Source organism: Dasypus novemcinctus, chromosome 12, assembly GCF_030445035.2.
Source record: "Dasypus novemcinctus isolate mDasNov1 chromosome 12, mDasNov1.1.hap2, whole genome shotgun sequence".
Taxonomy (NCBI): Eukaryota; Metazoa; Chordata; class Mammalia; order Cingulata; family Dasypodidae; genus Dasypus; species Dasypus novemcinctus.
Window position 1 is genome coordinate 71,695,966 of NC_080684.1, and position 24,455 is coordinate 71,720,420.

Below are 24,455 nucleotides of genomic sequence, written 5' to 3' on the forward strand. Positions count from 1 at the left end.
TTACCTGGAGGAAGCTTCTGGAAGTTTTCTTCTGTTTGCTTTTATTTTCTCTCTGAAGTGGAGGACAAAGTTATCAATAGAGAGTGAGGAAGGGGGAGGAAAGTGTTGGAGATCTGAGAACAGGAGAGGATATGAAATAGTCATCTAGGGCAGGGGTTCCTAACCTTTTATGTTCCACAGACCTCCTTGCCAGACAGGTGAAAAGCACTGACCCCTTACTAAGTCCAACTATACTGTGTATTATTTAATAAATATATCACACCCACACCAACAGGTTCCCACAAAAATAATGTTTTTTTGAATTTCAGTTCAAGCTCACTGAGCCCTGATCTTAGGGATAGTACTTCACAAGCTTTAAGGTGCATGGGAATTACCTGGAGATCTTGTTAAAATGAATATTGTTATGTAAGTTTGGCATGGGTCCTGAAATTTTGCATTTCTCATAAGCTCCCAGATGCTTTTGGTGCTAGTCCACGTATCAATTTGAAGCAAAGATATAGGAAATTAGGAAAACATTAAGACTAGGACATGTAGTAAAATTGTCAGACATCTCTAATGCTCTAATTTAAAATAAGACCATTTGGCATGGTTGCATGTTTTTCTCCTGCTACTTTCAGTTACAGAGGGGTGAGTATGGAGAATATAATTGAACAGAATTAGATTTTTGCCAGATGTGTATTAGTAAGCAAGAGGAGAATATGGAAATAATTGCAATGATGGGACACAGAATTTAAGTGAGATAAGAAGAGATGTGAGGAATGGTGAAGGATAGAGATAAGGTAATAGGATCATGTAGATTGTAGGTCTGAAAAATTGTTGGCGTATGAGTAGAATCTAACCAGAACAGTATTTTTTCAATAGAACTCATGTTAGCATTTTGGTTCTACAGAACTGTATTGAAGGATATGTACTAGACGTGACCCTGACCTACTAACTGCCATCATTACTCCATTCGGAGTAACAACCAAAACATATCCTCACAAGTTTCTAAATACTGTTAGGGGAGGTTGGTGGAGATATTAAGGGAGTTGCAGCCACTGTAACATACTTTTCTGGTAGGTATGAACATGGCCATTGAACTAAGTATAGTTAAGATAGGGGGGAGGCAAAATCATTGGAAAAAAGACCAGTAAGTGTGTGTGTGTATGTTTTGTTTTGTCTGGTGATTAATGTGCCTGTCACAGGGCATTGCAGGAATGGACACTCAGTTTTTAAATAATTTTTTCCTTCATTGTCACTTTTGAGAAACTTGATAAAACCTATCTCCCTCAGTATGATCTCATCACCACACTTTCAAATTGCTATTTCCGTGAGCTAAGAAAACAGGTAAAGCAGTTTATTATAATTTATTTTGAATAAAATGCATAAATTTGGAACATTATTTTTGGCCATTTGAGACATCTTGGATTATTCCTTGTTTTGTTGGTATATTCTTCATATATGGATTTGACAGATGAAATGTCATGGTATTTTACTGTATTATGTCTAGGTATTGAAGAAGAGGACAGACAGTGATAAGGATATGGCTAAAAAGGGACAAGAAGAACTGTGGTTGTGTAGCAGGATTTTGTCTAGGTTCTTGAGTATACTGCAGAAATGAATTTCAAGAGCACATCAAGTTAGTTAGACCAGTAATTTATTAAGGTAGGGAGGGAAGAGAAATGAAAGAAAATAACAGATTATGGTCCCAGGGAGAAAGGAAGGGTCTGAAATTGATAAAGCAGACTGAATTACACACTACAATTTCCCATTATAGATTATAAATCCCTAAGTTTACTTGCGTATTGATCCAGGCAGGTGGGGAACAGTATTCTTCCTTGAGTCATTTTATTTATTTATTTATTTATTTATTTATAAGATTTATTTCTCTCCCCTATCCCATCCCTGCCCCCCATTGTTTGCTCTCTTGTGTCCATTCACTGTGTGTTCTTCTCTGTCTGCTTGTATTCTCAGTGGCACCAGGAATCTGTGTCTCTTTTTTGTTACATCATCTTCCTGCATTAGCTCTCAGTGTGTGCGATGCCCCTCCTGTTCCGGCTGCGCTTTTCACGCAGGGCGGCTCTCCTTAAGGGGTGTGCTTCTTTGTGCATGGGGCTCTCCTACACAGGGGACACCCCTGTGTGGCAGGGCACTCCTTGCACGTATCAGCGCTGCGCATGGGCCAGCTCCACACGGGTCAAGGAGGCCCGGGGTTTGAACCGCGGACCTCCCGTGTGGTAGTCGAACGCCCTAACCACTGGGCCAAGTCTGTTTCCCAAAGCCCTGGGTTTGAACCCTGGACCTCCTATATGGTAGGCGGATGCTCTATCAGTTGAGCCACATCCACTTCCTGCTTGAATCATTTTATGCTGTTGGTTAACTCTAGGGAGAGATTGCAATAGGCAATGGGGTTAGGTATAAATTAACAATCCCAGTTCCTGTGGTAGGGGAGAGGAATGAGAAGAGGCATTGCCCTTTTTAGTTAAGCTACCAGAGATGAAAACAGAGAAGATTTTTTAAAGGCGTGCCTGGTATGCCGTCCCCCTAGCAATAGGCATTTGGGCTAATGTTAGAGGTAACAGCTGACTTTGACACAGACACTACCTCAGCTTTGTCTCGAAGAGGTATTTTAGGCCATCCAATTACTGGCATTCATACATCCCGTCAGGTGCTTCTGTTGAACTGGCACTTTCTTGGGCAGCTGGCTTTGCTCAGGATTAGTGTACCACGCTGGAAGTTTCTTTAATGTTACTAAGCTGTGGGAGTGATCAGAACTACAGTGTAAAGTTCCTTATATTTTGGCTCTAATTGAGAATGAGGCTTGTTTTCTTGCTAAGTTGTGATCAGAACCTAGTTTCCAGGTCCTGGGTGAGGAAAGGTTGCCCATGAACCATCTCAAAGAGGCTAAGCTAAAGTGGGTCCTAGCCACCTCGTTTGCTGTTTCCCTTCTAGCGGGAAAGCGCTTAGCCCTGGTAGGATGGCATGTTATCTGCCAATCCTCCCCAGGGTGTAAGTGGGACAGGTTCTGGAAAAAGGGCTAGGAGGGAGACTTGGGCTAAGCACCTTCATTAACTATTTAAAGAATGAAGTTTACCAGGACTTTTATCATGTTCAGTGTTTCTCTGCATATGGCCTTGAATAATCATCAGGCATATATCTATAATAGAATGTAGTTACAGTGCTTAATACTAATTGATATACTATCCAATGCATAAATTTCTCTTTGAGCTCCAATTAATAAATTTAAGTTCCAGATTTGCAATACCTTACATGTTATCTCTCCATGGGAGCAAGCCATAATACCAGTTGTGTTTAAGTTCTACTCACAGTACTCTGGTGATTATTGCTCCACTTGGCATGTTCTTCACACAGCCAGCAAACTGCAGCACTGTTGACTCTAGAGAGAAGATAGGAAGGTAGGCTCCAATATTCCAGCATCCAGGTGCATAGTGCCCTTTGGCACTATGAAACAGGGCGAGTCTAGAGGTGATATCCATTGTACATTTGGCTATATTGAGCCATTGTTGGCTGCCACAGGAGTCTGAAACTGCAACGTCTTCTCCATCAACTTCAGAGATATAGTAGATACTTTATTGTTTTAGGGTCTGTGACCAACCTAGCCAATAACTGATGTGGAGAGGCAACCTGCGTTGTATTGAAGGCCTGGTTTGAATGTACAAAATAGTTTGACAATGCTGAAATCTATCTGTTGATTTTATACACTTTTTAAACACTTCCAATGCAATGTGTAGCATCACATGAACTTAACTTTTTAGTACTTTGCTTCTTCTACACTTTTACCATGAAGATATTAATTAGCAGGTATTTTATTTTAGCAGCAGAGGAAAAACTACTTTTTCCGTATTTTAAAATGAAAACTGAAGGTTTCCAATGGAATCAAGACAATTTTTCATTACTACCATTTGAATATGCAGATTGAGGTGGCTTTCATCAGGTTTCCTTGTTATGAAGTTATTTTTTGCCATTAATATCAATTTAGGTTTCTAATTAGTAATGGCTTCCTGGAATTAGCCATTTAAATGCTTCAGTTTGGAAGATGCATTTATAAACTCTTTTATAATCGACCACAACCACATAGACTGGTTAGTTTACCTTAGATTACAATTAGCCACCAATGGAATTTACTTTATGCATTTAAAAGAGGGCAAATCTACATTTCTTTAACTTAATTTCATTAGATAGGAGCTTAACTTTCATCACCTTAAAGATTTAACAAATTTATTTACTTGGTATTTCATAAACCTAGGAAGATAACACCCACGCTAAATAAAATCGAAACTGTTATAGTTTATATAAGGAATGTTTTTTCTTTCTTTTACAGAAGGCTCAAACTTCTTTAATAAAATTATCTTAAAAGCACATTGACTGCTAAGTTCTGAAAACCTGTTTAATTTAAAGATCTTTCCAAGTCTGTCATCAAGGACTTTTTCTTTACTTGTTGATATTAATCTGTCATACCTAATCTTTCTCCCACAGCTCTTGCAAAGAGAAGGCCTTGGGCGGTATGGCAGGTTAAAGAGCTTAGGAAAAACTTTTTCCTTTCCCAAGATTCTATATTTAGATTTCTCTGTTACCTTTCCATCCTGCTCAGCTTAATTTGGGCTCCAGGAATACTTATATAATATGTATAACCGCTTATTTAATTTTAGCTCATCTAAGAATTTTCATTTGTTAATTTGATATTATCATCCTGATGTATAGTTATATATTGAACAAATAGGCAAACATGAGTAGAGTTTGACACAGAAACACAGGACTCACTGTTAGAATTTTCATTCTCTTACAAAATAAGTTTATCTGTAAGATAACATTTAAAAGATTTTTTTGTATGCTCCTTTTAATTACTGTAATTTGCACTGTGACCATGCAGTTTTGCACAAGAATTTCATTCCTTTATTATTGATTTATAACCAAAATGTCCCCAATGCTTTAATACAATTTTCCTTTGCTTCAGAACTATTATTTTTCACTTTGACTTTAGCAGACTTTGGGTGAGCATGACTAATTCTATGTAAACACACTGAGGCTATCAAAGCCTCGAGGAAACTGGTTTCGCTCATGAATTGCTGCTTTTAGGAACCCCCAAAAGTCAAGGCAGGAGGCCTCCTTCACTTCCTAGTCCTGAGAGATAACAGGACTCCAAGGGCCACTGGACTGGAAGAGTGAACTTTCAACCCTGTGGGCTGAGAATCCCACCAGGCGGCAATTTAGTCCACACTTGGAGCCACAAGAGAAAGCAGGGTCACTAAAATCAGTAGAACAGAAGACAGGGATGCCTCAAGTTTGCTTTCCCCTGAGCCATAGGGGCAGAAGCTGTTATGAAATGACAATAAGCAAAGTCAAGGGGTAAGAGTAGGCTTGAATTGACTATAAAAGAAAGGAAGATCAGTTTAAGATTTACACCTAAAATAGTAGATTTAGGCTAAATTTACCCAATTATAATTTCAGTTTTACAATATAAAAGCATCTATAAATGATATTAATTCTTAGTTACTGTTTCTAGTAAGTTTTTACTTTAAGGTGAATTGGGTACCTTTATTAACTAAACCACAAGAATTTTATTAGGAACAACTTTGTGCAGTTTCTCTGCTTTTTTAGCAGTTGAATATTTATACATTAAATCCACTAGCAAAGCATAATTGACATTTAGAGACTCATTTTTAAGTTATATTTCACTGATACCCGGTTTGTAACAGGTGAGCTCCAAATCTGATTTCCTAGGCATAAGCAAACAGAGTTAAACACAGATTATAACAGAAGAGAATTTTACGCACTTAGCTTAATTTAGGGAAAGATTTGATTTTAGAATCACCTAAATGCAAAGCTCCCAGTTTCTGTCCATGGCAAAACCTTTGTGCTGGACCCTCCAGTTTCATTCCTCCAGGAAAATCCCTGAGCTGCTGCTAGATATGAGGCTAAGGGGTCTAGAGAGCCCTGCCCCCAATGAGACGCAAATTAGGGCTGCATCCCATTAGTTACTTCCCACAAGGGGTAAAACCCTGCAAACCTTTTTTGCTGGAATGATTGGGGTGTTACAAGGAAATAGGGAGCTAGGAAAGCCAGGAACCTCTTAATTGTAATTGATGGCACATGAAGAGGTTCCTGATTTTCCAGGAGAGGTTTCATAACAAGTCTGGATCTTGATCTGTGTTCTTACCTTTTATAAACACAACAGAGTTTAATGGAAGTTTGAGGTGTATTTCCTCATTTCTCTAAGGAGACATGAATGAGGTTTCTGGGCTCAGATCTTCTTTTAGATGGGTTTAGCTGGAATTTAGAGTCCTATACAGAAGCTGCTCTCAGCTCTTCTTTGGCCACATGGACCAGTAGTAGTCAGAATTCCTTGATCTCTGAGAAGACACTCCCCTGGGACCATGCCCATTATTCTAAGAAGAATGAAGAAGCTCTTTTTAGTCATCTGATCTTGCGTCCCCTAGTCCAAGTCTGACTAAAACGTTTACCGCTCCAAATAACTTGGAGCTGATGCTCTGGTCTCAGCATCGTGAGAATTTAATTCCAGAGCCTTGCGACAGGCATCCCTGTGGCCAACCTAGATCTTGGGGGATGCCTGAAACCCCAAAGTTCAGACCAAAGCACCCAAGCCTAAGCGATGGGAGATGTTGGGAGCATATGCCAAAACAAAGGGCTTTATCTGAGTTTCATGGGACATTTGACTGCCCTCTAAATGGAAGGGCCCAAGGAATTTTTGGGGGGCTGTTCAGAGTTGACTGCTCTGGTTCTCGGCATCCCTGACCTTCAAGTGTCCAAGACTGACTGCGCTGTTACCCAAAGAGAAGTGCCTGAACTAAATCTCAGAGGATAACAATTTTATCTTTTGTTATTACTGTATGTTTGTATAGTGTCAGTTGCTGATTATTCTTTGCTATTGTATAAAAACAATTGATATTTTAATATTGTTCTTATTTCCTAACCTTGCTAAATTCTTTAGTTTTGTTAAAAAAATTTTTTTAGCTTCCATGGGAATTTCTGTAAAGATAATCATGCTATCTGTGAATAAAGACTGTTTTACTTTTACTTTACCTTATATGGAAATTCCTTTTATTTATATTTCTAATTTGTATGCATTACTACATAGATTAGAATACTCATTGTAATATTGAATAAAAGTGATTGACTCATTTCTTATCTGAGGGGAAAGTATTCAGTCTTTCGTCATTGGGAATATTATTAGCTGTAGGTTTTGCATAGATGCCCTTTATCAAGTTGAGGCCATCACTCTCTATTAGTTTGCTGAGGATTTTTTCACAAATGGATGTTGGATTTTGTCAGGTGGTTTTTCTGCATCTGAGATGACTTTTTGGTTTTTAGCCTTTTGATATGATAGAGTGCATTGATTTTACAATGTTAAGTCAACCTTGTATTCCTTCAATAAAATCCACTTAATCATACATTACATTATACATTATTGGGTTTGATTTGCTAAAATACTGTTAATTTTTCCATCTGTGTTTGTAATAGCTACTGACTTTAGTTTTCTTTTATTATAATGTCTTTGTCTAGTTTGGATATCAATTAATGCTAGCCTCATAGAATTACTTGAAAAGTATTCTCTCTTCTGTAGTTTTCTGGAAGAGTTTGTGTAGACTTGGTATATTTTTTTGGTAAAAGTTTGGTAGAAGTCACTAGAGTGTTCTTATGCATTGTTTAATCTTCCGTTAATGTCATCTAGTATATTTTCCATGCTAGATGGAAACAATAGGTTTTATCACAAAATTTCTGGATTTTGGCAGCTGAGAGGATATATCAATAGATTGAATGTGGGATATAAGAAAATGTAAGGCATAAAGAATGGCTCTTCAGTTTATGTCCTTAGAACTGGGTAAATAGCAATATTTTTTGTTTTGTTTTCTGAGGAAAGGTGAGCAATCAAGAGCCCTGTTTTATCCCTGTTAGATATACAGGTGGAGCTAGCTATATAAGATTTGAGCTAAGTAGTGTGGTCCAGGCTGGAGATTTTTGGAGTAATGAGCATATAAGTGTTATTTAAAGCCCTTGGACAGCATAAAATCACATAGAATAGGGATTCTTAACATTTTAAAGTTAATTAAATACATTCACTCTTAAGGCTCTTATTACTTATATGGAATAAGAATATAACCTTCACAGTGCTCTTTGACAAGGCATCATGCAGGTTATGTTAGATGTCCAGTTGATTTTGATTTGGGGGAAAAATCCAGTTGCAAAATTTTTGCAAATAAGATTATAGAACGAGTAGAATTTCTCAAGGAACATTAGAATTTTCCAAAGATTTTTGAGTTAAACTAATATTTTTTGTTATTTGTATGGGTCTTTTATTATTGTTGTTGTTGTTTTGCCTAATATCAATGAGTTCATTTTTATATAAGTCAAAATCTTTGAAACTCTTTATCACAAAAGTATTATGGAGCTATATTTCTTCTTTAATGCCCTCAAGATGGAAATAATTTTTAAAGTTCTTAGGAGTATCCATATGTTTGCAAATGTATCTTTTCAAATAATTTGACAGACAGTTTAATGGATAGGAAATACTAGAAAACAACAAATACCTGAGCCATCAGTATGAGAATACTTACTGTTTGATGGCTGAAAAGTTATTAGGCTCAGAATTACCTGATACTTGCCCGCTATATCACATGTGGGTCTCTACATAGGCCAACTGAGAGCAAATGTGAGCTATTGGTAGGTCTAATAATAACTACTGTTTTTTCAAAGGAATGTTCAGTGTCAACTGAATTTTGAGATATCTGCCATAACTGCAGTATGATAGGAAAAGTATGTGATTTCTTTGGATGATGACTCAAGGTTCTGCTATTGATAGTGAGATTTGTTGCCTACTAGCCTTTTAGTAGAGGTTAGTGAAAATAGAAATGCAGGTTTTTCCCCATTCAGCTTCATAGATCTCCTTGGATTCTATCCATGCATGAATCACTTGGAATTGAGAATATTAACCAACTCTTTCAAAGAGGCTTGCTCTTCCAAGAAACAGATTTGGGGAAATAGGAAGGTGTACTGCAGAAGAGGTGGGTTAATAGTATGCACATAGTCCTTAAGGAGAAAAGGGGATGGAATTCAGTGCACAGGTAAATTGGCTGGCCTTAAATAAGAAGAGAAGTATATGTCATCATTGTAATGGGAGGCAAAGCAGACTTGTGGGAGGTGAGGGATGTGTATGTTGATGTTAGTATTTATAAAGACACACGCATTTATGCATATTAGTTGATAGCTTTGACAATGGGAACATGAGCAAGTTCCCTTCTGATTTCTTGTTTCCCTGGTGAAGTAAGATATTAGAGATTCAAGGAGAAAGTGGGAATGCAATATGAAATACTTAACTAGGATTCTGGAAAAATGAATTGATTAGAGAAACGGTAATATTGATGGACTAAGGATCAATTTGAAATTTGTGGCGTCCTCAATTCATTGAATTAAAGGGACTGCTTACCTTATGCTGCTGTTCATTTAGACAGAGTATTCATGAGAGCATAGTTGCTCTTTTAAATTCACCAGCTTTTTATTATCACTTAGCCCTTTTGATGCTGAAAGAATATCTGAGTACTTTTTGTTCTTTGAGGAAATACTGCTTATTCTAGTCTTTGAAGTCTGCCTTTAAGACAATCATTTGCGATACATTTTAAGAACTTAATTCCAGTGGGTAATAATTTACCCCCATCTTTCATCTAAATAGATAATCTCTTTCTGTTCTAAGATTAGTTGGAACTGATTACATTTTTATTTATCTAAACTCAATTATTTGTTTTTCCATAGATTATTGTATATTTAATCTTTTTCCAGTTCTTTAGGTACTTAGTTTTTCCTAAGTAACTTTCTCATCTCTACAAAAAATGGTGTGGATTTATCTGCTGTAAAATAAAATTGAGCTATGTAAAAGGCTGCATAGTCTGTATTTTTATATTTTTTATATGTACTAAATAATGCAATTATGATCAATCTTGACTCTGCTTCAAAATTGCCTTTACAGGTTTTAATTTTTACAGATTGTGTTCTTGAAGATTCTATTTTGATGGAGCTGTGGTAGGGCTGTTGTATTTTTTTAAAGCTTTTACACCCAGAAGTGGGAATGTCTAACAGAAGCTTTTTTTCCCCTCTCAATCCCCTCTTAGCTTCATATGACTCAGCAGTATTTGAGGAAAAAATATCATCCCTTTTCCCCTAACCTTGTTCTCCAGTTCTGTAACCAAACCTGTACTGCATCTGACAGTTTCTGTGAGGTGAACACAACTGCCAACATTAAACATAATGTAGCAAGATCTTAGGACTGTTACTCTCCTCCTAGGGGAATGCCCAAGATATATATGCTTGGCCCCTTTGTGTCCTGGGAGTTGCAGGCAGAGAACTATTCCACAATTGCAAAATCATCGGTATAACAGGCAAGTAGTAATCATAATTTGAAACCTTGTCATGTCTATTAGAGATTCATGTTGAGTAAAAATTGCCTATTTAAGGTCTTCTCCCTCCCTCCTATCTTTATTCCAAACCTTTGAAAATTTACCGAGAATTGTGTCTTTTTAAAAATTAGTGTGCAGTGAATTCTCATATCTTATTTAAACTGCTTATTCTAATATTCCTGAGTAAATCTGTAGGGTATTTTGTTTCCATATCAGAAAATAAAACAGAAGTTCTTGATACTTTGATATTAGCACAACCTTTTTAAAAGCTTCAAATAAATCATATAGGGATTTATCATTATTTAAGATAGATGGGCCTCTGCATCTTAAGTGTTACTATCAAATTCTAATATTCCATTTAATATATTCTTATTCCAACTACATTCACAAATTTAAAAACACAATTTTTTACAGAGTCTTTGCCTGTATCCTATCATGCATGCATATTTGTCAGTTATAACACTGGAAATAATTTTAGGAATTGTGATGATCCTATTCACATGTAGAGTTGAGCCATACTTTTTTAATTGAATTGCAGACCACTGAGAGTAAGGAAATAAGGCAATTCTTAGAATAGTAAAATATAATGAAGTGATATAAATGTCATTTCATCTCTCTCTCCCTCACACGCATACAACTTTCAAAGATCCATTCAAATAATTTTTTCATGTAATGTGTGTATTTTCTGCCCTACAGTGCTATGTTTAAGTAATTTTCTAGTGTATTATTTGTCATAAATTACAGCAAGTTGGGTTAGAAGAACTTTAAGGAGGAAGCAGAACCAAATGCCGGCCTTTGCATTTTTTGTCTACTGTATTTGTTTCTAGAAACTTGTCTCCTCAGTAATTTATATTGAATACTATTTAGTATATTTGCTATCAGATTTTTTTTTTCATTTTAGATGATATTGGTGCCCATATGAATGTAGGAAGAACTTATAAAAATTTAAATAGAACCAAAGAAGCTGAAGAATCTTACATGATGGCTAAATCTCTGATGCCTCAGGTAAGTTGTTATAATTTATTCCTGTTATGTCATGCCAATTATTTGTCCATATTGAATAAAATTATAAGTTGGAAAGCCCTTATTTTCTTATATTTGTCAATATAAACAGTGTCCAATGAACCATCTACTCCTGAAAATTTTATATAAAGAATACCATTTATTTTTTAGTTTACTTACTTAAAACAAAATAAAAACTTTTATAGTCCATTTATAAAAACTAAATCCATAAGGTATGAACTTTAAATATTCTTGATAGCAAGTTACCTATCATTTACATGATTTTAAATGAAAAGAATTTTATGTATTTACATTAAGCATTAAATTCAACAGAATTTCTATCAAAGAAGTAAAGTGATAAAATGAGTGGATACATCTCTGTTTTATATTGTGTCCATTGGCTCTTACAATCACACACATCTATAAGATTAAAAATTGGAGAATCTGACTCTGCCCTTGACCTCAGAAAGATTACCCCAGGCTGCAGTTTTCTTAACTGTAGTACTATAAGAATAATTAGATAAATAGTTTGATAAATTCTTAAAAAACAAAGTTGGACCATATGATATCTTAAGGATAATTCCATTGCTAAGATTCTACAGTTGTGTTCAATGTAAGTTATTAGATACATTATATTTATTAAGATTTTGGATCCATATGTATTATATGTGATAATCTTTACCTATCCTATACAACCAGTTAATTAGAACATTTATTTCCAAGCTTCACCAGCCAAATGAGATTTTTGTATAACTGAAAGAAAATTAACTACCCTTTTATCATAACTGGGAAATATTTTGCTGACAGAATGAAAGTTGGCCTGGTCTAAATAATACACTGAACTGAAAGATGGGAGATCTGGGTTGTATTTCTTGCCTAATATAAACGTACTAAGAGACTTTGGCTTCTGAAAATGCCCATTTATTTGACTTCATAAAAAGATTGGTATAAATAGAAAGCTAACAGTTGTCCATTGAGCAGACATGAATGAAAAAAATATATCTTTCAATGCCACAAAATATTATTTTAATACTACAGATGCTTTTACATGTTTGTTTCATTTTAATACAAAAATAAGACTAATATAATAATCTTATGTCCTATGTGTAATAATCCACTGGAAATACTTATTGAACTTTTGACTTTAGTACTGTGAGATCAAATTATGAGAATGGCTTTTTTCTAACAGATTATTCCTGGTAAAAAATATGCAGCCAGAATTGCCCCTAACCACCTAAATGTTTATATTAATCTGGCCAACCTGATCCGAGCAAATGAGTCCCGACTGGAAGAAGCAGATCAACTGTACCGACAAGCAATAAGCATGAGACCTGATTTCAAACAGGCTTACATTAGCAGGTATTGTTACTCAATTTAGAGCCATCATTATAGGAATTGAAACATCCTCTGCATGTATATATGGACAATTTTGACTAAATTGGGAAGTTTTTTTTTCCTTTTAGTAGTCTTACTTTGCATCAAGAACATATAAGAGCATAGTCTGTTTCAGACTGACAGTCATATTTCATTGACTTGAAATAGAGTAGCCACTAACTTAATGATAGAAAACTTAGGTTATACAAAAGAATGGGTTGAAGCTCCTTCTTAGTTTCATTTACCTTCATCCCCAAATTTATTTTTCTTCCACCTGAAATAGAAATTCTGTTATAAAGTTGCTTCTGATGATACCAATTTCAGGAACTTTCCTAAATAAATACTGGAAATTGACCGGTTATTGGTGATGCCTTTGCCACAAAGAAAAACTTTTAGTTGTCAATAAAAAATGTTTATTCTGGAATCACATGTTAGAATTTAATTTCCCTTGTGTTTTATACATATTATACTTGAGGAAATTTGTATGTTCAATTTTGTTTTGTAGCCTGGCCCAGAGACCTAATCGTAATTTATAATGTCGGTTCTATGGAAAAGGCCTGCAAAATTTAATAAGATTTTGAGATAAAGTCTGTTTAAACATATAGTTGGGGGCTTTGTTCTGCTGTTTATTCAGTTCTTGTTGAAATCTACTAGACTTAGTTGGGTTGCATCTATAAATAAAACCTGTCCTGTGTTAATCTATGAAGAATTATTTGATTTTCTCTTCATTAAGAAAATCATTTTGGACAAACACTCTAGAAGTTGCTTTACTGAGAATATTATTGTTATTCATTTGATTCCATTCCTTTGCTGATATTATAGGTAAAAGTACTATCATAAGAGTAACTCTTATTGTAGCACTACTTCAATATGATTTGTGCATATGTACTTAAACAAAAAAAATGACTTTTTTATACTCTAACAGTAAATAGAGCCATGTTAGAAATACTTGTATAGAGGTATTAAACTGTAATCCTCAGTTCCAGATATCTCAAAGGTATCTACAATTGGCACGTATGCTCTTCCACCATACTAGTTTTTTTATGAATGGCCATTTTATAAGAATACATGGAAGAAAACTAAATTAATTTTAAAATGGGTTACAAATTTCAGACCCTCAATATTTTGTACAGTGAGAAAATAGTTGAATTTTCTCATTACTATTTTTTGCCTTTCATCATAGTCATTTATCGTCTCACTCTTTTTATCTGCCCTTTCTCTTACTCATTCTTGTCTGCCTCCTTTCAAGATACATTCAAAGAATATGTATTTTTTTTTTCTTTCTTAGATACATTCCCTACATCTTACCCTCTTAAAAACAGGCATGCTTTTCCCTTCTAATATATTTGAAAATATATCAGACCCAATTTGCTAAACTAAGATGTTCAGGTTTGAGAATAGTCTCAGAGTTATATTTGAAAGAGAAATACAAGAACTTAAGTTAAAAGGTAAAATCAAAGCTCTGAAGTATGTGGGAAGACCTAAAACTTGTCAAAAATATATCTACAAATTGGCATGTTAATGTTGAAAGTAAACCTTGTGTCTGTTTTTTTCACAGAGGAGAATTGCTTTTAAAAATGAATAAACCTCTCAAAGCAAAGGAAGCATATCTTAAAGCACTAGAGCTGGACAGAAATAATGCAGATCTTTGGTACAATTTGGCCATTGTTCATATTGAACTTAAAGAACCAAATGAAGCCCTTAAGAACTTCAATCATGCTTTAGAACTAAATTCAAAGCATAAGCTAGCACTATTCAATTCTGCTATATTAATGCAAGAATCAGGTATGTTTCCTAAAATATTTCTATTTAAACAAATTATAGTTTGAAATATAGTAAAACTTTAATTTAAACTCTGTTAACCATACCAAACATTTTTGTGAACAGACTCTGTACATAAATGATTTATAGGAAGAATATTCAAATACTTGAAGTAAATTTTTTTCAAGTAGCATACACTTGAACCCATTATTCTGGTATGTGTTAAGATTGATTTTCAGGCACTCTATTAAAAAATACCTTATTAATTTATTTTATTTGTGTAAATATAATAAACTTTTACATGTAAATATTGTACAGTCCAAATAATCTGTATTTGAGAAGTTTTTTATAATTAGATCTGGGGAGCAAAAGGATTATATGTTTAGAAAACCTGGTACTCTTTTTCCTTGGCTTTCAAGACTGTATACTCTAGCATCATTTTATATCCAAATTTTACTAAGTTTTCTGAGATATATCCTATAATTTAGAAAAACCACTCTTGATCACAATAAATCTGGAACTTTGATCCCTTTTTGTGTAGGAATTTAGTTCTACCTTAAAAGTTAGTATGATTTATTATCTCTTAATCTTTATTGGAAAATCTCTGTATTTCAATGTTAGTTATTTCTTAGATAATTTTTTAAATCTTTGCAGAAAATGAAAGAATCATAAAATCATAGCATTTCTGGAGTTGAAAAGGACCTGAGAGTTTACTTATGCTATTCTCCTATTTAATAGATTAGAAATTTGGGGATCAAATAGATTTAATGACTAGCCCAATACCATATGGCTAATTTAATATTGAGATCAGGATAAGAATTTAGACAAACTTTGTTTCACATCATGCTGTCAAATAAAGGAATAGAAGAAGATTGTTAGACCTGTATTCAAAAAAAGCACAAATTTAGAGGAAAGCTCATTTTTAGTAAAGTTAGCTAACCTTAATAACCATGGAAGATGCCCTTTGCCCAGCTTAAGATTGCCTTCTAAGATTTGTAGTTGTATAGCTTGATAATTTTAAAAATGTATTTGCAATAGAAATTATTCCAATAAGTATTTATTTCTTAAATCCTGATTTCATAGCTGTATATTTCATTCAGTAAGTTAACCCAGAGAAGTTAAATAACTTGTTCTATGAATAAACTCATAAGGTTAACAGAACTAAGATTGAATATATGTCTTTGGTGCCCGATCACATGCTTCTTCCTCTTAATTCTTTATTCTCCTACTGGTACTCCTATTTAGATTCTTAACTAAAAGGAGATGATATTTCTCCCTTTTGGTTTCTGGGGAGCTTTTTTTTTTTTTTAAGTTTCATTTATCTCTTTATTTCTACCACCTCCCCCCCTCCATTGTCTGCTTTCTGTGTCCATTGACTGTGTTCTTTTGTGTCTGCTTGTATTCTCATTAGGCAGCTCCAGGAACCAATCCTGGGACCTTGAGGAGTGGGAGAGAGGTGATCGTTCTCTTGCGCCACCTCAGCTCCCTGTTCTGCTACATCTCCTATTGTTTCCTCTGTGTCTCTCTTTGTTGCATCATTGTGCTGCGCCAGCCACCACATCAGCTGGCATTCCTGCGTGGGGCGACACTCCTGCATGGGGCCAGCACTCCACGTGGGCCTGCTTACCACATGGGCCAGCTTGCTTTCACTAAGAGGCCCTGGACCTCTCATATGATAGGCGGGAGCCCAACTGCTTGAGCCACATCTGCCTCCTCTGGGGAACTTTTAATTGCTTTTAGGGAAAGGAAATAATCTGTCACATCAGTGCTTAAAAGCACACTGTCTTTTCCTGTAAATACTTCGAGGTTTTCACTTTCAACTTTTTGATTTATGTGCAAAAACTGTTTTGTTTTGCCACCTGATTGTATTCTAACTAGATACTTAAAAATGGCTTTGTTCATTAGACTCAATTCATTTGCTGACTGTATTTTTTTTTCTCTTGAAAAAATAATTATTTTTAGGTGAGGTTAAACTCCGACCTGAAGCTAGAAAACGACTTCTAAGCTATATAACTGAAGAACCACAAGATGCTAATGGTTATTTCAATTTGGGAATGCTTGCCATGGATGACAAAAAAGACAGTGAAGCAGAGATTTGGATGAAGAAAGCCATAAAGTTACAAGCAGACTTCAGAAGTGCTTTGTTTAATCTGGCACTCCTGTATTCTCAGACTGCAAAGGAATTAATGGCTTTGCCAGTTTTGGAAGACTTACTCAAATATTACCCTGATCATATCAAGGGTCTCATTTTAAAGGGAGACATTCTGATGAATCAAAAGAAAGATATTCTTGGAGCAAAAAAATGTTTTGAAAAGATTTTGGAGATGGATCCAAGCAATGTACAAGGGAAACACAATCTTTGTGTTGTTTATTTTGAAGAGAAAGACTTATTAAAAGCTGAAAGATGCCTGGTTGAAACATTGGCATTAGCACCACATGAAGAATATATTCAACGCCATTTGAGTATAGTTAGGGATAAAATTTCCTCATCTAGTTTTGTAGAACAGCCAGTAATCCCAGCTGGTAAGATTTCAGATGTAGAAGATACAATTCCAACTGAAAATGTACAGGAAATCAGAAGTGAACCCAACAAACCCACACAGACAATAAAAATAAGCGATAATAAAAGCCAGTCTAATTCCGACAAACAACTAGGAAAAAATACAGATAAGGAAACTCCCCACAGAACAACAAAAGAAATCAAAGACATTGAGAAAAAAAGAGTTGCTGCTTTAAAACGACTAGAAGAGATTGAACGTATTTTAAATGGTGAATAATGATACTCTTTATCATGTTACAATGGTATGAAAAAACTTTATCATATAATTGTACTGTGAGCTCTGAAAATTATCAGGAATACTTAACAGTCTATCATGAAATGCCTCTGTGTAGGAGCGAGATGGTATTTTCCTTAAAGACCTATCTTACCAGGATACAAGGCATGTATTATATAAGATATGGTAGAGATTATCCGATTTTTGATGAATATAGCAGAGATAAAAACTACAGGTAGTAAATTTGTATCCTTTTTAAAAGTAGAAAGAAGGTTCTGACAATAATATTTACTACCCTCAATTAAAAATAATTTGAGGTTTGAGTGATAGTCCCTTGCGGGCATATCCAACATAGGCTGGTTTATTCTGTGTAATTCCCATTTATTAGCCTGTTTTCTTTTCTTTTCTTTTTTTTTTGGTGTTTGGCCATGGATTAAAAACATTTATTGAGTACATTATTTTTTAATCCTTCTGTTTAACCAAGGGACTTTGAACCAGAATCTTAAGAATACTGTTTCCTTTATGTTGTATTATGTTGTTATTGATTTTTAGAAGGAATGCCAGATGAAACATTTTTAAATAAGTTACATGATGTTAGTTTAAGAATATATTTTCATAATTGTATATTTGTCCTCAAGTTTACTCTAAAATGTGTATTTTAAGAAGGTAATGTTTTACATATATACATACACACATTTTAATATTTAATATTCTCACTTCTTTACATATCATTAGTTTCATACTATGAACCACATTATCATGGTAATTCCTTGATTTTCTTTTCCCAAATTATTCATGTATAGTCAAATTGAGAAGTCCCAACTATAAGCTTTATTTAAACTTTTGAGTTATGATATAGTAAATTTCTTTTCAAATTTTAGTGTTTAATTTTAATTTTCTGTTTCTGAAGTCACACCTAAATCACTCTTCTAAGTCATCTTAGATACCTTAAGCAACGAATTTAGTTCTCTTTTATGAAAAGAAAAATGATGTGACAAAGTTTATTTTTAAACACTGAGTTCTGTTGATGTCTTATTTTGGTGTATATTTTATTAAATATTTATTTTGACTACTGAACTTTCATAAAAATTTTAAAACTTTTTAAATTCAGCAATGAAAAGTTACTATTGTCTTCCTATATGTGCATATATTATGTTTAACCAAAATTGCATCATTTTAGCCCTGCTGTCCAACTATAGAAGATAATTAGCCTAATATAGGATTAATAAATAAGTCAGTTAGTTTTGGAAAATTTAAAGCTGAAAGAATAGATATAAATCAAATTTAAATCTGCTTTTTTTCCTTTGTTAAAATACATTTCATATAAGTTATAATACCTATTTAGTTTTAATTTAAAATGTTAAAACTCAAGCTATCATCTTGGGATAGTAACTATAATTTCTAATTAGGCAGTATTTCAAGAACTATATTCCTCTTCCTTGGAGATAATTAATTTCTAATTATTTTTCAAAAAATGTAATTTGTAACATTTTTTAAATAAGTGTTTTAGAAATAGGTCACAAGAAACATGGAGTAAATTTAAGACCAACTCTCTTACTCGGTTCCTTTAGTATCTTTCATAGATTTTTTTTTTTAGAAAGTTTAAAGCAAGCACTGGCACCAATACCTAATTTCAGTTCTTATATTATGACTTTGTGCCTCATGTAATATGACTTGAAAAATGATGTTGATGGCATTCTTATATTCCCTCCATATATCTTGATGGAATGTTTCTGTGTAAAGCTAGTTCCGAAAAATAGAAAGGAGCCTTTCATGACAGATCATAAAAGCTTTGAATAATAATAAAGTTACATAACTGTCAAATGATAAAAGATATATTAGTGGTTCCCAATGACTTTTATTTAAAAAAAAAAAATCCTCAGCACTTTGAACAGTGCCTGGCACAACAGAAATACTCATGTATTTGAATTTTAAATAGTTTAAATTAAATCTACCCGGAATAGTTAATAATTTAATAATTACCTTAAGTCACTGGTGCTCAGCCTTCATTGTTTATTAAATCACCCCATACCAATTAAATCTGAATATCTGAGAAGGTGGGGCGATGTATCAATTTTTGCAGAAGCTCTTCAAGTGATTCTAATTTGAGGTCAGGCTGAGGACCACTGCTCTAAATGAGTTCAGGAAAATCCTTTTGTGTTAACTTTTTAAATTAGCAATATAACTCAAGGTTTGATGTTTTAAATGCCATTAAGGAATATGTTCTTATAACTGATGCTTATTCTTTGAAATGTAAGACCTTAAATTCTTTCAAGCTTGCTTATGTGTAAGATTATTTCTTCTCTTTAAACTCATAATACATTTTATTAAAACTATTCAGGTGAACAAAGGTAATGGATCTTTTTTCTTTCTGGAGCTACCTATTTTGGAAGGGAGGTGGAAACAATTAAGCCTAGTTCCCTAACCTATGGTTCAAAGATGTAAGTAATCTGTAAGTCTGGAAAAGAAAACCTTTCAAAACTTTGTGTGCTCATGAAGGGATGGAGTTTTAATTCTCACTCTTTTACAAAAATCCTCTACCCAGGAATTCTGGGAATGTTTTGACAACCCCCAAGGGGCAATTATGTTATTCATTAACTGTTTCTCAAGAAGGAAGAATTAAGTTTCTCATATTGCTCCTATCCTAGTTTCCTATTAAAATAGGGAATTTTATACTATCATTATTCCACTGAGTAATTTTCCAAAGTTGATGGCTTGGAGGATAAAGTAATTAAATATGTAATTTTCTTTTGTTTTGTAATTTTGTGTTTACTCTTACATAAATAGTATATGAATTACACAATTTTAATAAAACCTTTTGTCTTTTCATTACTTCTCAACTTGGTGTTATAGAATGCTTCTTTAAAATGCTTTAATGAAAAATATTAAAATATTAGATTTGTATGTCCCTTTATACTTAAGAAATCCATATATTTATCATATTTATTTTTTTAAAAAAACCTAATTGTTTGCATGGCTAGTATTTAAAATGATCCCCAAAGCATATATGGTACCTGAGTTGAGAGTATCTGTTGGAAACTGTCTGCCATCCATGTTAAGGGTTTATAAGAAAATAATTTAAAATTGTACTTTATATTACTATGATGTCTGTGTTCCATATTTCTAAATATTCAATATTAAATTCATACTTTAAAACCTTAAACTGAATTGCCTTTTAGTGTTATAATGAAAAACAAGGAGATTCTGTCCTCGAAAAAATAGTTCGCATGTAGTTTATCAAAATTACTGAGGAAGGCATGCATTAAATTTGTCCCCAACTCATACATTTTCAGCTCTGGGTGACAGAGACCAAATTAAGGAAATGAGATACTCAAACTTGAAATTTATATATACACACACAGTTGGAAGTCAATGTAGTGAAATAAGAGTTTGATTTCCAGATCTGCTTATGTTTAAATTCTGGTACTATCTTTACTAGTTGCATAACTTAAGGGAAGTTGTTTAACCAATATGTTTGTCAGTTTCCTCACTTGTAAATTGTAGAAAGCACAGTCCTCGAAAAGTTCTTCAAGGATTAAATGAGTCAATATATTTAAATTGCTTAGAACAGTTCTTGGCACATAGTGAATAATATGTTATTAATGTAATCAGTAATGTTTAGACTTGTATTTGGTGCTTATAATTTGATTTATATCATGGCAAACAAATGATGAGAAATCTAATATTAACGCTTGTCCCTCAGGCTTGTAAGCCAAAAAGTACGTCGATATCCTAAAATAAATTCTATATTGGGTTAAATTAAAATACACAAATGAAAACTAAGACACTTTAAAATTGTACTACTTTGCTCTTTGCTTGTTCACTGCCATCAGGGAGGTAGCATAAGATGAAAGTTGTATTTATATTCTATAAGAACTTGCTGCTTTCATGGTTTGGCTTTCAACAAACTCCTCAGAAAATCATCCTAGTTTACCCTTTCTTAACGACTTCCATGGTCAAAACTCAGTCTTCTTTACCCTCTCCTTCCCTCATAGGAAAATAGTTTAAATTAACTATACTAAAGTATGAATGATTGCTGGGATTTGTTAGTCATCTCTTAGGTTAATTCTAGTGAACCTCTTACTTTGTGAAGTTGTAGGTAGTTCGGTGGGATCTATTTCAGGAATGTGGAGTTTCTCCACCATTGCCACTGTAAGTAAAGAATGAGAGAGGCCACAAAGAAACTTTCTAACCTTAACAAGACCACATCTGACCTGAGCCCTATTTTTTTAGCATATTTTTTTAAAAGATACATAGATCACACAAAATGTTACATTAAAAAATATAAGAGGTTCCCATATGCCCCACTCCCACAACCCCACTTTTCCCACATCAACTTCTTTCATTAGTGTGGTACATTCATTGCAGTTGATGAATACATTTTGGAACACTGCTACACAGCATGGGTATAGTTTATAGTTTGCGCTCTTTCCCAGTCCATTCAGTGGGTTATGGCAGGATATATAATGTCTTGCACCTGTCCCTGCAAAATCATTCAGGACAACTCAAGTCCCGAAAATGCCCCCATATCACCTTCTCCATCTCCCTGCCTTCAGTAATTCCCATGACTCCTGTCTCCACATCAATGATGTAATTTCTTCCATTGCTGGAATCATAATTCTATAGTAGAATACCAATATATCCACTCTAATTCATATTTTATTCCTCCAGCCTGAGGACCCTGGGGTGGTAATGCCCACTCCACCTCTCATTTAGGGGGCTTTGATCCCACTTGGCTGGTGGATGGGACTTTTGTTCCCGTAGCTGTAGACTCTCAGTTCCTTGGTATGGTGGTTGTCCATCCTCACCTCCCTGTCAGCGGACCTGGGTAAGTCCAATGAACTGGAAAATAGGTGCAGCAACATAATTGAGGCTCAGGGCCCAGCTGGCACATCAACAGCCCAGAGATTCAAGTCTCCTGGGCATACCCCAACCCCAGCACCAACCACAGGTTCAATAAAAGGGGTAGAAGAGGCATGTCACATCTGAGTCCAACTCCCTCACACTCGAGCACAAATTCTAAAATAGGGCCCACTGGCAAGTCACCAAGCTCCAGAGCCATCTGCCATGACTGTAGGACCTGGGAGTCTCCATAGCCCTCAGGAGCTCCACTACCTTGGGTTGTATCTACTTTGGCTCTGGCTGTCTGAGATCCTGCTCAGACGTGTGTAAGTGTGACCCTTCTGATGACCTCTCAACTCATTTTGAAGTCTTTTATTTGTCTTTGCCATTTCCCCCTTTTATTCAAGGTCTCTCTAGTTGCATCACCAGCTGGTGCTTGGTAGTAATCCCTTAGCACCAGGGAGGCTCATCCTGGAAGTCATGTCCCATGCTGGGGGGAAGGTAGTGCATTATATGCTGAGTTTGGCTTAGAGAGTGGCCACATTTGAGCAACATGGATTCTCTCAGGAGATAACTCTTAAGCACCCTGCAACACTAGGCCAAGTTGAAATTTCAGGCACAACAGGTTCATAAGCATACTCATCAGTATAAAGGGACCATCATTGGACCATCCTTCTTCACTGTTCATTGCCCTTGCACTTGGGGGATTGTTGCTGTTCCATTGGAGAATGCGGCAAAGCTCCTCAGGATGGGAACTCAGCACTCCCTTAGTTGCCATATGAATCTCTACCCATTGTGTCAGTACCCATTGATCATCTGAACATATCTATATACCCTATATTCATGCCCAGATGAACTCCCTCCCATGCACCTCCTATCAATGACACCCCACACCAGTTCTCTTCCCCTGCCATAGTTGAACCCCTCTGCAATCCAAAACTTCAAAAACAAAGTCTAATATATTGCCAAAATCAATTAATAGGAAAATGAAATCGTAATCATAGGTTTAAACATTAGAAATGAAATACATAATAATTTAGAAAAACAAAGTTAAAGTGTATTAAAAAATGAAAAATTAATTTAAAAATTTTTTTGACATTTTGCCTTTCATCACTGTAATAGGTGTTGTGTATGTACAGTTGCAAAGCAATCTCTTCCATAGCTTCCTCAGTGTCTTATCTATTTTTTTTATTATGTCTTCAAAGAAGTTTTAGGTCACAGTAAAGTCACATACAGAATATAGGGGATCCCTATATACCCAAAATTGTCCCCCTTTCCCGCTTCTCCAATAGTGATCTTTTTACATGTGAATGTTACATTTGCTACAACTGATGTACAAATATTGAAACATAGCTCCTAACCATGATCAATAGTTCACATTATGGTTTACATTTTAGACTGTACACTTTTATAAGTTTTTGGTGAAATTTAACATAGCCTGTATCCATCATTGCATGATCACGCAGAACACTTCCATTGCCCCCATTTACCCACTCTTCCATCTGTTCTGTTTCTTCCCCTCCCCTCAGGGTCCACAGTGAGAACCAGATTTCACTACTTGAAGGACAATATTCATAGATACCTGCAACAATGCTGAGGGCTTGACACACTAGTCTTTCCTCCCCCATTAAGAGTCACCCATGCTCTCATAAGACACTCTCTGCTCTGAGAACATCAGGCCTCCCCAGGATAGGAATACACCTTCCTGCTCATTGTATGGGTCTCCACCCACAGCTATAACACACTATGACAAGATGAGCATTCACACATTTGCTAGAAGCCTGCCCCAGGTGCACCTGTGCCAAATAACCCCCATCCAACACCCTAAACCAGTAACCCTTATTATATTATCTAAAGTGTTTTCTCAACAGTTTCAGTCACATACCTGCCAATCCCCCATGTTCACATTCTATCCCCCCCCCCCCGCAGCATTCCCCCCAATTCCATGGACCATCTGACCCATTCTTCCAACCCTAGCCCCAGTGAAACCTGCACAGTCCAACCCAATAGTAACCCTTTACCTCCATCACATCCCTTCACTATACAACTACTTACCTCCACCTTATAGATTTTGCCCATGTGCACATTGGCTCACCACCTTCCTCTCCCCCCCTATTTCCTGGAAGCCTATCTTCCACATTCTAGCACTCTGAGATGCTGAGCCCTATTTTTATTGGGCCCTGGCAGAAGAAGTAACTGCCCTTTCAGAGTGGAATCAGAGTAACTGGAATATCAGCAGGATCACACCTAGACCCACTAGTGCTAGCTGTAAAATTAATTCCTGGGCCATGAAGGG

At 35.1% G+C, this 24,455-nt stretch overlaps 1 protein-coding gene across 4 annotated transcripts in view; it reads left to right on the forward strand.

Moving 5' to 3' along the window:
• TMTC3 (transmembrane O-mannosyltransferase targeting cadherins 3) overlaps nucleotides 1-20,157 on the forward strand; it is a 57,424-nt gene extending 37,267 nt beyond the window's left edge. For all 4 annotated transcript variants that reach the window (XM_023589213.2, XM_023589214.2, XM_004459838.5 and 1 more), the window contains 4 exons: nucleotides 11,308-11,411; nucleotides 12,598-12,767; nucleotides 14,341-14,567; nucleotides 16,506-20,157. In XM_023589213.2, coding sequence (XP_023444981.1) covers nucleotides 11,308-11,411; nucleotides 12,598-12,767; nucleotides 14,341-14,567; nucleotides 16,506-17,320 — 1,316 coding nt within the window. In that variant the 3' untranslated portion in view covers nucleotides 17,321-20,157. The remainder of the gene's footprint in view (nucleotides 1-11,307; nucleotides 11,412-12,597; nucleotides 12,768-14,340; nucleotides 14,568-16,505) is intronic.
• Nucleotides 20,158-24,455: the final 4,298 nt, after the last annotated feature.